The following is a 16,624-nucleotide window of genomic DNA, read 5'->3' as shown; positions in this document are numbered from 1 at the left end:
TAATCCCAGCACTTTGGGAGGCCAAGGCAGGTGGATCACCTGAGGTCGGGAGTTCGAGACCAGCCTGACCAACATGGAGAAAACCCATTTCTACTAAAAATAAAAAATTAGCCGGGCGTGGTGACTCATGCCTGTAATCCCAGCTACTAGGGAGGCTGAGACAGAAGAATCACTTGAACCCAGAAGGCGGAGGTTGTGGTGAGCCGAGATTGCACCATTGTACTCCAGCCTGGGCAACAAGAATGAAACTCTGTCTCAAAAAAAAAAAAAGATTAGCTGGGCGTGGTGGCACATGCCTGTGGTCTCAGTGACTTAGGAGGCTGAGGCAAGGGGATCGGGAGACGGAGGCTGCAGTGAGCCTTGATCACTGCACTCCAGCCTGGATGACAGAGTGAGACCCTGTCTCAAAAAAGAAAAAAAATCAGTTGACCGTAATGTGAGCACTCATTTCTGGACTTTCAATTCTATTCCATCGATCTATATGTCAATCCTTATGCCAGTGTCCAGGGGCTCAACTACTGGTACTTTGAATTAGATTTTGAATCAAGAAGTATGAGTCTTCCAATTTTGTTCTTATTTTTCAAGATTGTTTTGTCTATTTGAAGTTCCTTACAATTTAATGTGAATTTTAGAATCAGCTTGTCCATTTTTGCAAAAAAGGTAGTTGGGATTTTGATAGAGATTGTGTTGAGTCTGTAGATCAATTTGGGAAGCATTGCTATGTGAAGAGTAGTAAGTCTTTCAATCCATGAACACACAATGTCTTTTCATGTATTTAAGTTTAATTTCTTTCAATAATGTTTTGTAGTTTGCACTTCCTTGGTTAAATTTATTCCTAAGTTTTTTTTTGTTTGGTGCCATTATAAATGGAATTGTTTTATTAATTTCATTTTTGGATTGTTCATTTCTAGTGTATAGAAATTCAACTGAGCCAGGTGTAGTGGTGCACCACCTGTAGTACCAGCTACTTGGGAGGCTGAGTCAGGAGGATTGCTTGACGCCATAAGTTTGAGGCTATAGTGCTTTATAATTGTGCCTGTAAATGATCACTGCATTCTAGCCTCGGCAACATAGTGCAGCTTTGTCTCTTAAAAAATAAATAAATAAGCAACTGATTTTTGTACGTTGATCTTGTATCCTCCAACTTTGCAAAATTAATTTATTACTATTAAGATTTTGCGGCCGGGCGCGGTGGCTCACGCCTGTAATCCCAGCACTTTGGGAGGCCGAGGCGGGCGGATCACGAGGTCAGGATATCGAGACCATCCTGGCTAATACGGTGAAACCCCGTCTCTACTAAAAATACAAAAAATTAGCCAGGCGAGGTGGCAGGCGCCTGTAGTCCCAGCTACTCAGGAGGCTGAGACAGGAGAATGGCGTGAACCCGGGTGGCGGAGCTTGCAGTGAGCCAAGATAGCGCCACTGCAGTCTGGCCTGGGCAAAAGAGTGAGACTCTGTCTCAAAAAAAAAAAAAAGGAAAGATTTTGCTTTATTTTGTGTTTGGTGTGGATTCTTTAGGAACCAAAAGATAAATAAATAAGAAAAAGGTCTAGCACTTTGGTCAAATTTATTCGTGTGTGTTTGTAAACAATATTGTAAATGAATTTTCTTAGTTTCATTTTCAGCTTGCTAATTGTTACTGTATAGAAATACAATTTATTTATTTATTTACTTTTTTTTTTTTTTTTTTTTTGAGACAGAGTCTCGCTCTGTTGCCCAGGCTGGAATGCAGTGGTGTGATCTCGGCTCACTGCAACCTCTGCCTCCCAGGTTCAAGCGATTCTCTTGCCTCAGTCTCCGAATAGCTGTGATTACAGGTGCGTGCCACAACCCCCAGCTAATTTTTGTATTTTTAGTAGAGATGGGTTTTCACCATGTTGGTCAGGTTAGTCTCAAACTTCTGACCTCATGATCTGCCCACCTAGGCCTCCCAAAGTGCTGGGATTACAGGCGTGAGCCACTGCGCCAGGCCAATTTTTTTTATATCACTCTTACACCTGCAACTTTGCTGAATTTGTTTACTTGTTCTAACGGTTTTGTGGATTCCTTAGAATTTCCTACATACAAGATCATGTCATATGCAAATACAGATGGTTTTATTTCTTCCCTTCCAATTTGTGTGGCTTTTATTTCTTTTTCTTGCTAGTTTCCTGGCTAGAAATTTAAGTATAATGTTGAATAGAGGTGACAAGAGTGAATATCCTTGTCTTCTTCCTGATCTTAGGAGAAAAACTTATAGTCTTTCATCATTAAGTATTACCTGTGGGGCCAGATGTGATGGCTCAAGCCTGTAATCCCAGCACTTTGGGAGGCCAAGGCAGGTGGATCATTTGAGGTCAGGTGTTCAAGACCAGCCTGGCCAATATGGTGAAACCCCATCTTTACTAAAAACATCTCTACTAAAAATATAAAAACTTGACCGGGTGCAGTGGCTCACACCTGTAATCTCACCACTTTGGGAGGCCGAGGTGGGCAGATCACGAGGTCAGGAGATCAAGACCATCCTGGCTAACACAGTGAAACCCCATCTGTACTAAAAATACAAAAAAAAAAAAAAAAAAAAATTAGCCAGGTGTCATGGCACACACCTGTAGTCCCAGCTACTTGGGAGGCTGAGGCAGGAGAATCGCTTGAACCCAGGAGGCAAAGGTTGCAGTGAGCCGAGATCGCACCACTGCACTCCAGCCTGGGAGACAGAGCGAGACTCCAAAAACAAACAAACGAACAAACAAAACAAACAAAAAAATACAAAAATTAGCTGGTGCTAGTGACATGAGCCTATAATCCTAGCTACTTGGGAGACTGAGGCAAGAGAATCACTTAAGCCTGGGAAGCAAAGGTTGCAATGAGCAGATATCACACCACTGCACTCCAGTCTGGGTGACAGAGTGAGACCCTGTCTCATAAAAAAGAACTATTAGCCGGCCCGGGCGCGGTGGCTCATGCCTGTAATCACAGCACTTTGGGAGGCCGAGGCAGGTAGATCACCTGAGGTCAAGAGTTCGAGACCAGCCTGACCAACATGGGAAAACCCTGTCTCTACTAAAAATACAAAAATTAGCAGGGCATGGTGGCACACGCCTGTAATCCCAGCTACTCGGTAAGCTGAGGCAGAAGAATCGCTTGAACCCGGGAGACAGAGGTTGCAGTGAGCCAAGATTGCACTACTACACTCCAGCCTGGGCGACAGAGCAAGACTCCATCTCAAAAAAAAAAAAAACGAAAATTAGCCAGGCATGGTGGTGCACACCTGTAGTCCCAGCTACACAGGAGGCTGAGGAAGGAGAATTGCTTGAACCTGGGAAGCAGAGGTTGCAGTGAGTCAAGATCATGCCACTGCACTCCAGCCAGGGTGACAGAGTAAGACTCTGTCTCTAAAAAAAAAAGAGATTTATGGGAAGTAATTAAGGTCAAATGAGGTCATAAAGCTGAGCACTGATCTATTAGAATTAGTGTCTTTATGAAACGAGAACCCAGAGAGCTCCCTAGCTTTCTCTCTGCCACATGAGGCCACTTCAAGAAGGCAAGCCAGGTAATAAAGCCCACGCTGAGGTAGGAGGTGGAACTGGGCTCCAGAGATGGGGCTTGGACACCAGACCAAATTGATGACTAGCTGAAACAGGGACAGGGTGAAAGCAGCTTTCCGTAAGAAACGCTCACCAGTGCGCCATGTCAGTTTACCATTTCTATGACAGAACCCAGAGTTACCAACCCCCCGCCTTTTTTTTTTTTTTTTTTTTTGAGACAGAGTCTCACTCTGTCACCCAGGCTGGAGTGCAGTGGCGCAGTCTCTGCTCACTGCAAGCTCCGTCTCCTGGGTTCAAGCAATTCTCCTGCCTCAGCCTCCCGAGTAGCTGGGATTACAGGCGCCTGCCACCGTGCCAAACTGATTTTCGTAATTTTAGTAGAGAAATTGTTTCATCATCTTGGCCAGTCTGGTCTTGAACTTTTGACCTCATGATCCACCTGCCTCGGCCTCCCAAAGTGCTGGAATACATGCATGAGCCACTGTGCTCAGCGTACCACCCCTTTCCATGGCAACAACTTGACAACCCAGAAGTTATCAGCCTTTTTCTAGAAACATCTGTATAGTCTGCCCCTTAATTTGCATATAATTAAAGGTCAATGTAAATATGACTGCAGAACTGCCCTGAGCTGCTACTCTGGTCACACTGCCTATAGGGTAGCCCTGCTCTGCAAGGAGCAGTCCCTCTGCTGTTGCTGTAGGCCACCGCTTCAATAAAAGTTGGCGTCTAGGCCAGGTGCGGTAGGTAATGCCTGTAATCCAAGCACTCTAGGAGGCTGAGGTGGGTGGATCCCTTGAGGCCAGGAGTTTGAGACCAGCCTGGTCAACATGGTGAAACCTCATCTCTACTAAAAATACAAAAAAAATTAGTTGGGTGTTTTGGCGTGCACCTGTACTCCCAGCTACTCAGGAGGTTGAGGCGGGAGAATCACTTGAACCCAGGAGGCAGAGTCTGCAGTGAGCCACTGCACTCCAGCCTGGGTGACAGAGTGAGACCCTGTCTTGAAAAAAAAAAAAGTTGGCCTCTAATACCTTCGGTTTGCCCTTGAATTATTTCCTGGGTGAAGCCAAGAACCCTCTCAGTCTAAGCCCCAGTTTTGGGGCTTACTTGCCCTGCATCAACACCAGAAACTTAACCCTTTGGGAACCTCGATCTTGGACTTTCTAGCCTCTAGAACCATGAGAAAATGATCTGTATTATTAGGCTACCCAGTCTACGATATTCTGTTGTAGCCTGGGGTGACTAAGACATTGAGCCTGTATGCCTTGAATTTTGTTACCTGCTTGGCCCCTTGATGGCATTTCAGTTTGTGACTCTTGGTTTACGTGATCACAAAGCCAAAACTGTTTAGGAAGGAAGCACAATCAAGACAGATTAAAAATAAAAATAAAAAATAAAAGGCTGGGCACTGTGGCTCACGCCCTCCCAGCACTTTGGGAGGCAAAGGTGGGCAGATCATCTGAGGTCAGGAGTTCAAGACCAGCCTGGCCAACATGGTGAAACCACATATCTGCTAAAACTACAAAAATCAGCCAGGCGTGGTGGTGGGCACCTGTAATCCCAGGTATTCGAGAGGGAGGCAGGAGAATCGCTTGAACCTGGGAGGTAGAAGTTGCAGTGAGCCGAGATCATACCACTGCACTCCAGCCTGGGTGACAGAGCAAGACTCTTTCTCAAAAAATAAAATAAAATAAAATAAAGAGCCAAGCACGCTGGCTCACACCTGTAATCCCACACTTCAGGAGAAAGAGGTGGCAGGATTGCTTGAGCCCAGGAGTTTGAGACCAGCCTAGGTAACATGGCAAAATCCCATCTCAATTTTTAAAAAATTTTAAAAAAGAATAATAGGGCTGGGCACGATGGCTCATGCCTGTAATCCCAGCACTTTGGGAGGCCAAGATGGATGGATCACCTGAGGTTGGGAGTTCGCAACCAGCCTGACCAACATGGAGAAACCCCATCTCTACTAAAAATACAATATTAGCAGGTCATGGTGGCACATACCTGTAATCCCAGCTACTCGGGAGGCTGAGGCAGGAGAATCGCTTGAACCTGGGAGGTGGAGGTTGTGGTGAGCCGAGATCGTGCCATTGCACTCCAGCCTGGGCAACAAGAGCAAAACTCCATTTCAAAAGAAAAGAAAAGAAAAGAAATAAGGTATTTTACATAAGGATTAAAAAGAAATTAAAACCATTATTTGAAGATAATGGCTTAAACAGAAACTCTGCAAATCCTTAGAATAAGAAAGTTCAGGCCAGGTGGAGTGGCTTGTGCCTGTAATCCCCGTGCTTTGGGAGGCTAAGGTGGGAGGATTGCTTGAGCCCAGGAGTTTGAGACAAGCCAGGGCAGCATAATGAGATCGCATCTCTACAAAAAATTGAAAAATGAGCCGGGTGTGGCGGTGCATGTCTGCAGTCCTAGCCACTTGGGAGGCTGAGGTGGGAAGGTCACTTGAGCCTGAAGAGTTCAAGGCTACAGTGTTACGATCATGCCACTGCACTGCACTCCAGCCTGGGAGACAGAGCAAGACCCTAAGACCCTGTCTCAAAAAACAAAATAAAAAACCCTCACTATACTGAACACAACATCAATGTTCAATAGCCATTCCCCTTCTCCTTTTCTAATAAAATTCCACTTTTTTTGTGTTCCATCCCAGGACCACAATTTATCTAAACTGGTCATTCTGGGTCAATAAGTTTGGCTAAAAATAAATAATATCGAAATTGGTCACAGGAAACCTATTCTTTTTTTTTTTTTTTTTTTTTTTTTTTTTTTTTTTTTTTTTTTGAGACGAAGTCTCACTCTGTTGCCCAGGATGGAGTGCAGCGGCATGATTTTGACTCACTGCAACCTCTGCCTCCCAGGTTCAAGCAATTCTCTGCCTCAGCCTCCCAAGTAGCTGGGATTACAGGCGCCTGCCACCACGCCTGGCTAATTTTTGTATTTTTAGTAGAGATGGGGTTTCACCATCTTGGCCAGGCTGGTCTTGAACTCCTGACCTCGCGTTCTACCAGGCTTGGCCTCCCAAAGTGCTGGGTCTGTCACCCAGGCTGGAGTGCAATGGTGCAATCATGGCTCACTGCAGCCTCAACCTCCCTGAGCTGAGATGATTCTCCCACCTTAGCCTCTCAAGTAGCTGGGATTAAAGGCATGTGCCACCATGCCCAGCTAATTTTTCTATTTTTTTTGTAGAGACAGGGCATCCCTACCTTGCCCAGGCTGGTCTTGAACTCCTGGCTTCAAAGGATCCTCCTGCTTCAGCCTCCCAAAGCACTGGGTCTATTATTCCCTTTCGTATTCAAACTTAATTCTGCATTTTCAAGGCCTTGAATTTTCAAGTACAGCTTTTTCTGTCCCTGAACTTAATCTTCAACTCCTCTCACCTTCTGGGAGGTTGAGGGGTGAGGAAGAAAATTCCCAACCCTCTAATCCTGCTTTGGTCTTTTGCTGCCAGCCCCCATCCTGAAGCTACCAGTCAATTTGTTTGCATACAAGAAGATATCACTTTGGAGTGTATATGAGGAAATAAGGTCAAAGACCAAATATATATATTTCACTATATCACACTTCAAACTTTTGTTTACTGTTTCCCTTCTCCTACTCTATTATAAACCTTTGAGGGTGGGGACTGTGAGTTATTTATCTTTATATTCCCAGTGTCAAGAGTGTTTAGCTATAATGGGAATGAATCTCAAAGTTTCTTGAATAAATGACAAGAAGAATCATAGTTGCATAAAGTAAATTCATTATTCTCAGTCCTTGAGGTAAATGAATATATTGATACTATGTCTTTGCTTACTCTTTTTTGCAAGAGGAGAGGCAGAAAGAGGAGGGAGGGAGGGAAGGAAGGAAAAAAGGAAGGAGGGTGAAAAGAGAGAAAGGAAAGACAGAAAAGAGAGAGAAAAAGAGAGAGAAAGAAAGAAGGGAGAGGGAAGGAAGGAAAAGAAGGAGGGAGGAAGAGAAAGGGAGGAAGGGAAAGGAAGAAAAGAAAGAAGAAGGAAGGAAGGAAAGAAAGAAAGAAGAAGAAAAGGAGGGAGGAAGGAAGGAAGAAAGGGAAAGAAGGAGGGAGGAAGGGAAATGAAGGAAAGAAAGAAAGAAAAAGAAGAAAAGGAGGGAGGAAGGAAGGAGGGAGGGAAGGAAGGAGGGAAGGAAGGAAGAAAGGGAAAGAAGGAGGGAGGGAGGGACGTGAAGAGAATAAAGAAAGAAAGAAAGAAGAAAAGAAAAGAAAAGGGAGGGCTCTGCGGGCGGCGGCGGCGCGGGGAGCCGGTTGCAGGCCGAGATGCTGCAGATGGACCTGATCGACGCGACGGGGGACACTCCCGGGGCCGAGGAAGACGAGGAGGACGAAGACGAGGAGCGCGCGGCCCGGCGGCCGGGAGCGGGGCCGCCCAAGGCCGAGTCCGGCCAGGAGCCCGCGCCCCGCGGCCAGGGCCAGAGCCAAGGCCAGAGCCAGGGCCCGGGCAGCGGGGACACGTACCGGCCCAAACGGCCCACCACGGTCTACCTCTTTCCGCAGGTGCCGCGGTCTCAGGACACGCTGAATAATAATTCTCTGGGCAAAAAGCACAGTTGGCAGGATCGGGTGTCTCGATCATCCTCACCTCTGAAGACCGGGGAGCAGACACCACCGCATGAACACATCTGCCTGAGCGATGAGCTGCCCCCCCAGAGCAGCCCCGCCCCCACCACAGATCGAGGCACCTCCACCGACAGCCCTTGCCGCCGCAGCACAGCCACCCAGATGGCACCTCCGGGTGGTCCCCCTGCTGCCCTGCCTGGGGGTCGGGGCCACTCGCATCGAGACCGAATCCACTACCAGGCCGATGTGCGACTGGAGGCCACTGAGGAGATCTACCCGACCCCAGTGCAGAGGCCCCCAGACCCTGCAGAGCCCACCTCCGCCTTCCTGCCGCCCACATCGGAGCTGGATGTGGGTCAGCTCCGATCTAGACCCTGCCGCCTACCTCTCCACGGCAGGGCGGCCGCACCCCTCCATCAGTGAAGAGGAGGAGGGCTTCGACTGCCTGTCGTCCCCAGAGCGGGCTGAGCCCCCAGGCGGAGGGTGGCGGGGGACCCTGGGGGAGCCGCCGCCACCTCCACGGGCCTCTCTGAGCTCGGACACCAGCGCCCTGTCCTACAACTCTGCCAAGTACACGCTGGTGGTAGACGAGCAGGCGCGGCTGGAGCTGGTGAGCCTGCGGCTGTGCTTCGGAGATTACAGTGACAAAAGTGACTCGGCCACCGTCTACCACAACTGTGCTTCCGTCTCCTTGCCCTATGAGTCAGCCATCAGAGAGGAATATGAGGAAGCCCCCCTGCCCCAGCCTCCTGCCTGCCTCTCCGAGGACTCCACGCTTGACGAACCCGAGGTCCATTTCTCCATGAAGTTCCTGAACGTCTTCATGAGTGGCCGCTCCCGCTCCTCTAGTGCCTAGTCCTTCGGGCTGTTCTCCTGCATCATCAACGGGGAGGAGCAGGAGCAGACCCACCGGGCCATATTCAGGTTTGTGCCTCGACACGAAGACGAACTTGAGCTGGAAGTGGATGACCCTCTGCTAGTGGAGCTCCAGGCTGATGACTACTGCTACGAGGCCTACAACATGCGCACTGGTGCCCAGGGCGTCTTTCCTGCCTATTATGCCATCGAGGTCACCAAGGACCCTGAGCACATGGCAGCCCTGGCCAAAAACAGTGACTGGGTGGACCAGTTCCGGGTGAAGTTCCTGGGCTCAGTCTGGGTTCTCTATCACAAGGGCCATCACGTCTTCTGTGCCGCTATGCAAAAGATTGCCACCACCCACCGGCTCACCGTGCACTTTAACCCGCCCTCCAGCTGTGTCCTGGAGATCAGCGCGCAGGGTGTGAAGATAGGTGTCAAGGCCAATGACTCCCAGGAGGCCAAGGGGAATAAATGTAGCCACTTTTTCCAGTTAAAAAACATCTCTTTCTGCGGATATCATCCAAAGAACAACAAGTACTTTGGGTTCATCACCAAGCACCCCGCCGACCACCGGTTTGCCTGCCACGTCTTTGTGTCTGAAGACTCCACCAAAGCCCTGGCAGAGTCCGTGGGGAGAGCATTTCAGCAGTTTCACAAGCAGTTTGTGGAGTACACCCGCCCCACAGAAGATATCTACCTGGAGTAACCGCGCAGCCCCGCCCTCTGCGTCCCCCGGCCTTCAGGCCAGTGCCAGGACAGCTGGCTGCTGACAGGATGTGGCACTGCTTGAGGAGGGGCACCTGCCACTGCCAGGGGATGAGGAAGTGGGGGCCGCTGGCCCAGGGTAGGGGAGGGTGGGGCGATGGGGAGAGGCAAATGCAGTTTATTGTAATATATGGGATTAGATTCATCTATGGAGGGCAGAGTGGGCTGCCTGGGGATTGGGAGGGACAGGGCTTGGGGAGCAGGTCTCTGGCAGAGAAGGATGTCCGTTCCAGGAGCACACGGCCCTGCCCCATCCTGGGCCTTACCTCCCCTGCCAGGGCTCGGGCGCTCTGGCTCCTGCCTTGATGAAGCCTGTGTCCTGCCTTGATGAAGCCTGTGCCACCTGCAAGTGCCCGCCCAGCCCCTGCCCCAACCCCCACCGAAGAGCCTTAGCTCAGGCTGAGCCCAGCCACCTCCCAAGGACTTTCCAGTGAGGAAATGGCAACACATGGAAGTGAAGTCCCTGTTCTCAGCTCCGTCATCTGCGGGGCTTCTGGGTGGCTCCTGCCACTGACCTCACTGGCATGCTGGCCTGTGGCAGGCCTAGGACCTCAGCGGGGAGGAGGAGCTGCCTCAAGGCCCTGTCCCAGCAGGAGAGGGAGGCTTCCTGACTGACACAGGCTAGCCCCATCTTGGTCCTGTCACCCTGGCCCCAACTATTAAAGTGCCATTTCCTGTCAAAAAAAAAAAAAAGAAAAGAAAAGGGAGGGAGGGAGGCAGGAAGGAAGGAAGAGAGGGAGGGAGGGAAGGGAAGAAGAAAGAGAAAGAAGGAGGAAGGGAGGGAAATGAAAGAAAGAAAGAAGAAAAAGAAAGAAAGAAAGAAAGAAAGAAAGAAAGAAAGAAAGAAAGAAAATAAAAATTAAAAAACCATAAGGTTAAAGTAAACCCTTTTTCTTCATACAGAATAAAACACATGACTTCAAATTACAGCTTTGCTTCTTAATAGTTTGGTGATGTAGGACAAGTTATGTAACCTCTCTGTGCCTCAGTTTCCTCATTTATAAAATAGGGCAATAATAATATCTAGCCCATAAGGCATTGTGAGGATTAAATGTGAAATGCTGATCACAAATACCTAGCAGCCCAATAGATACTCACTGTAATAATTATTATTTTTATAATTTCTGCAAAAGTATAGTGATGATTCTTGGGTTAACCTAAAGGCAGATTTTCTTTTATTTCTTCCTGTTTCTTTTCTTTTCCTTGTTCACTTTAAAGAATTAAAAAGAAAATCGATTCCAGCATTTTGGAATAAAAATTTGTATCAAAATGAATTTATTCATTTTATTGACATACAAATAAAATGTCATTTGTTTATTCAATAAACATTTATTAAATGTCTAGTAAATTTCAGATGTCATGCCAGGCACAGGAATGACAATGATAATAAGATGTGGTCTCTGCCCTCAGGGAGCTGACAGTCCAGGAGACTGACAAGTAGGCAGGTGATTACATGCAATGTAACAAAGGCTATGATGTCATACAAGAAGGCAAGTGGAAGTATGTGATGGGAGTATGGTTTTGACCAGTTCCTCCTCTTAGATTTATCCCTTTTTCTTTGGCTATAAAGCAAAAGAATTGGTCCTATTTTTTTCTTAACTCTGCAAACTAAGCCATAAATTTTAATAACTTTATAAAGATAAAAGGCAAGCGGTCAAATGCAGTGGCTCATGCCTATAATCCTAACACTTTGGGAGGCCGAGGCAGGTGGATAACCTGAGGTCAGGGGTTCGAGACCAGCCTGGCCAACATCGCAAAACCCTGTCTCTACTAAAAATACAAAAATTAGCTAGGTGTGGTGGCAGGCACCTGTAATCCCAGCTACTCAGGAGGCTGATGCAGGAGAATCGCTTGAACCTGGGAGGCGGAGTTTGCAGTGAGCCGAGATGGAGCCATTGCTCTCCAGCCTGGGCTACAGAGCAAGACTCTGTCTCAAAACAAAACAAAAACAAAAACAAAAAGATGAGCAACCTGAATTATGGAGGACACTAGAAATAGTGTTTCCTACAGAATCAGGGCTTCCTACCAACATAGTCACTTCTAGGGTTTTTGACCTGAAAAGTTCTGTGGCATATTTTTTCTTTGCTATCCACTTTTTTTTTTTTCTATTTTTTCCCCTCTTTCTCTCATCTACTTTATCTTCTAGAGACCTAGGTAGTTCCCAAAGGAATAATGCGTTATGGAGTCTAATGTTGATTTATTAGGTAAAAACAGAAAATGATTTTTTTTTTTTTACCTACAAGTTACATACCAAAAAATGAATGTAAACTTCTTATGCAGTTTCACACACTGAAAATGCAGGTTATTTTAATTCCATTGCATTTTTCAGAATTCTCAATCCCAATCCTCTGACAACTGTTGAAGATCCATATCTCTTTAAATTACTGGCATTAGAATATCTGTAAGTACTATAGTACTCTCATGAGTCATGAGATGATTTATGCTCTTTTTAAATTTTTCATCAAAGATTAAGTATTTTGCATTTAGGCTAAAAAGTCATAATTTAAATTTTAACTGAGCTATTGAAAAACATTATTGGCAAAGAAAAGGATTAAGAAAGGATGTGTAATGGTCAAGACAGCCAGCAGGGGAAAGAGAACAGTGTTGAAGAACCCATATAGATTTGGAACATGTAGACACATGGAGGAATATTACTTAACCAAGAAAGCAAAGAGGAATAGGTGTTCATTATTCTAAAAAGGAAGAAAAGAGTAAATAATCAAGATGGATGAATGCAATATGAAAATGAGAAGTAAGATAATGGTAAAAAAAAAACAGTGGAAGACCTACTCTTGAATACATTAATTTGATGATGCAAATCAACTTTAATTTCTTTAATAAGAGCTCTCTGGAATTTTGCAGTAAATAAGCTGTTGAACTGGCTTGTTTTATAGGGAAGCCAAAATCGAAGCAATCACACGTCCTTGAATTATCTTTTTAAGTACAGAATTTTTTATTGGGGTTCATATCCTGAATGTTTCAGCTTTCTTCTTCAGAGACATGGGAACAATGCTAGTCCCACTTACAACACTTAAGAACATTCTCATGATGACTGTTGAACGGGAAAAACTGTAAGTTATTTTTTTCTTAGACTTATTTTCACCTTGTTGCATTTTTAGGTTTGTTTTATTATTTTCTTAAGTCAGATTTATTGAGATATAATTTTCATATACTAACATTCACCCTTTTTAAGTGTACAATTTGATGAGTTTTGACAAATGTATAGTTAACATAAACACCACCACATTCCCAATATAAAGCATTTCTGTCGCCTCAAAAAGGCCCCTCGTGTCCCTTTGTAGTCAATCACCTCCTCCCACCATCAGCCCCTGTTAGTTACTAATCTGATTTCTGCTCCTATAGTTTTGCCTTTTCCAGAATATCTTATAAATGAAATCATATAGCATGTAGCCTCTTGTGTTTGGCTTCTTTCACTTAGCATAATTTTTTCTTTTTTGAGATGGAGTCTCACTGTTGCCCAGGCTGCAGTGCAGCAGCATGACCTAGGCTCACTGCAACCTCCACCTTCCAGGTTCAAGTGATTCTCCTGCCTCAGCCTCCTGAGTAACTGGGATTACAGGCACATGCCACCACGCCTGGCTAATTTTTGTATTTTTAGTAGAGACGAGGTTTCACCATGTTGGCCAGGCTGGTTTCGAACTTCTGACCTCAAGTGATCCGCCCGCCTTGGCTTCCCAAAGTGCTAGGATTACAGGTGTGAGCCACCTTGCCTGGTCTCACTTATCATATTATTTTTTGAAATTATGCTGCCATCCATGTTGCTGCACCCATCACTACAGCTGGCCCTCCATATCTGCAGGTTCCTCATCCATGGATTCAACTAAACATGGATGGAGAATATTTGAAAAAAATGAAATATATAAAATAACTATAAGACAATAAAAACAGTTGAAAATTTAAAATACAGTATAATTATTTACATACCATTTACATTGTATTAGGTATTTAAAGTATACCTAAGGCTATATACAAACATTATGTCATTTCATAGAAAAGACTTCAGCATCTGTGGACTTTGGTGTCGGCAGGGGGTCCTGGAGCCAATCCCCTGCAGACACCGAGGGACAACTGTTCACTCCTTTTTATTGCTCAGTAGTATTCCGGTTGTGTGGAAACCCCATCTCTACTAAAAATGCACAAATTAGGCAGGTGTGGTGGCACACGCCTGTAATCCCAGCTACTCAGGAGGCTGAGGCATGAGAAGTGCTTGAAACTGAGAGGTGGAGGTTGCAGTCTCCTCTACACTTGCTGTCCTCCCTCCATTGTCACCTGACACACTCCTCCCCAGCAGTGGCCTCTTCATAGGCAAATTTAAGGAGCACCTTTCAGTCCTTGTCTTGCTTGACTTGGCCCTGATGTTTGAAATTCTTGATGAATCTTTTCTTCTGGAAACGCACTCTTTCTATGCTTCCAGGAAATCTTTTTCTTGGTTCTCCAGTCAACTTCTTAGACTCCTCGACCAATTCCTTCTTGTTGCCAACAATGGAAACAAACCAGCCCTACCTAAGCAAAGCACATTAAAACTCACTAGAGGGCCGGGCGCGGTGGCTCACGTCTATAATCCCAGCACTTTGGGAGGCCGAGGTGGGCGGATCACGAGGTCAGGAGATCGAGACCATCCTGGCTAACACGGTGAAACCCCGTCTCTACTAAATACAAAAAATTAGCCGGGCGTGGTGGCAGGCGTGCCTGTAGTCCCAGCTACTCGGGAGGCTGAGGCAGGAGAATGGCGTGAACCCAGGAGGCGGAGCTTGCAGTGAGCCAAGATGATGCCACTGCACTCCAGCCTGGGTGACACAGCGAGACTCCGTCTCAAAAAAAAAAAAAAAACACAAAAAACTCACTAGAAAGATACAGGGGAGGGGGCGCCCACTAAACAACTAAAGAGACAGGAGGTGGGGAGCTGTAGGACCAGGTTTGGGAACCTGCAAGAATCAAGACCAGAGCCCCTGAAATAGCAAGAAGCTGGAAGCACAACAACTGTCAGAGCCAGATGGCTGTCATGCAGTCAGCGCCTCTGATTGTTTGTTTGTTTTTGAGATGGAGTCTCGCTCTGTTGCCCAGGCTGGAGTGCAGTGGCATGATCTCGGCTCACTGCAACCTCCACCTCCTGGGTTCAAGCAATTCTCCTGCCTCAGCCTCCCGAGTAACTGGGACTACAGGAGCCTGCCACCATGCCCGACTAGTTCTTTATATTTTTAATAGAGACGGGGTTTCACCATGTTGGTCAGGGTGGTCTCGAACTCCTGACCCCAGGTGATCCACTTGCCTTGGCCTCCCAAAGTGCTGGGATTACAGGCGTAAGCCACCATGCCTGGCCAGTTTTTGTATATTTAGTAGAGACTGGTTTTGCCATGTTGGCCAGGCTGGTCTCAAACTCCTGACCTCAAGTGATCCATCCACCTCCGCCTCCCAAAGTGCTGGGATTACAGGCATGAACCACTGTGCCCAGCCACCTCTGACAGTTTTCATCATCCTCGGGCCACTTGCTCCCAAATCACCGTTCCAGACAAAAGCTTACAAGTAGTCCAGCTTTGGCCAGGCTCCGTGTGATGGTTAATACTGAGTGTCAACTTGATTGGATTGAAGGATACAAAGTATTGATCTTGGGTGTGTCCATGAGGGTGTTCCCAAAGGAGATTAACATTTGAGTCAGTGGGCTGAGAAAGGCAGACCCACCCTTAATCTGGGTGGGCACAAGGTAATCAGCTGCCAGCAAGGCTAGAATATAAGCAGGCAGAAAACTGTGAGAGACTGGCTTAGCCTCCCAGCCAACATCTTTCTCCCATGCTGGATGCTTCCTACCCTCCAACATCGGACTCCAAGTTCTTCAGTTTTGGAACTCAGACTGGCTCTCCTTGCTCCTCAGCCTGCAGACGGCCTATTGTGGGACCTTGTGATCCTGTGAGTTAATACTTAATAAACTCCTATATATATTCCATTAATTCTGTCCCTCTAGAGAACCCTGACTAATATGCTCAGTGACTCACACCTGTAATCCAGTACTTTGGGAGGCTCAGGCAGGAGGATGGCTTGAGCCCCAGTCTTCTTCTTCTTCTCCTTCTCCTTGTCCTTCTCTTCCCTTCCCCTTCCTCCTCTTCCTCTTCCTCTTCTTCCTCTTCCTCCTCTTCCTCTCCTTCCTCTTCCTCTTCTTCCTCTTGTTTGTTTGAGAAAGGTTCCCACTCTGTTGCCAAGGCTGGATTGTAGTGGCACAATTGTGACTCACTGCTTCTCAGCCTCCTGAGAGCCCAGGAGCTTGAGGCTGCAGTGAGCTATGATCACACCACCACACTACTGCCTGGGTGACAGAGCAAGACCCTGTCTCAAAAAACAAACAAAAAACTCTGGTATGATAGAGGTGAATGGTCTGTTTTATCCTGATAATTCTGCTTACTTTAGTCCCGTGGTTCTCAACTGGGCCAATTTTGCTCCCCAAGTGACATTTGGCAATATCTGGGCAGAGGTCAAGGACGCTGCTTAACATCTTTTTTTTTTTTTTTTTTTTTGAGACACAGTTTTGCTCTTGTTGCCCAGGCTGGAGTGCAACGACACGATCTTGCCTCACTGCAACCTCTGTCTCCTGGGTTCAAGCGATTCTCCTGCCTCAGCCTCCCAACTAGCTGGGATTATGGGCATGCACCACCACGCCTGGCTAATTTTGTATTTTTAGTAGAGACGGCGTTTCTCCATGTTGGTCAGGCTGGTCTCAAACTCCTGACCTCAGGCGATCAGCCCGCCTCAGTCTCCCAAAGTGCTGGGATTACAGGTGTGAGCCACCTCACCCGGCCTGCTTAACGTCTTAAAACACACAGGACAGTTCCCTCACAAAAAAAATGATGAACCAGCCGAAAATGTCAACAGTATCAAGGTG

The 16,624-nt window shown here is 46.7% G+C and overlaps 1 protein-coding gene across 1 annotated transcript; it reads left to right on the top strand.

Moving 5' to 3' along the window:
- Positions 1-7,764: 7,764 nt before the first annotated feature.
- Positions 7,765-10,417, top strand: LOC100441261 (C-Jun-amino-terminal kinase-interacting protein 1-like; the record flags this gene model as incomplete). The annotated part of the gene is given in 2 exon segments (XM_063719067.1): positions 7,765-8,445; positions 8,447-10,417. Coding segments are annotated over 2 exon segments (1,908 nt in total), but the record flags the coding sequence as incomplete, so codon positions are not given.
- Positions 10,418-16,624: the final 6,207 nt, after the last annotated feature.

Source organism: Pongo abelii, chromosome 19, assembly GCF_028885655.2.
Source record: "Pongo abelii isolate AG06213 chromosome 19, NHGRI_mPonAbe1-v2.0_pri, whole genome shotgun sequence".
In the NCBI taxonomy this organism is placed as follows: domain Eukaryota; kingdom Metazoa; phylum Chordata; class Mammalia; order Primates; family Hominidae; genus Pongo; species Pongo abelii.
The sequence above is the reverse complement of the archived record's forward strand: the minus strand, read 5'-3'. Positions and strand labels throughout refer to the sequence as shown.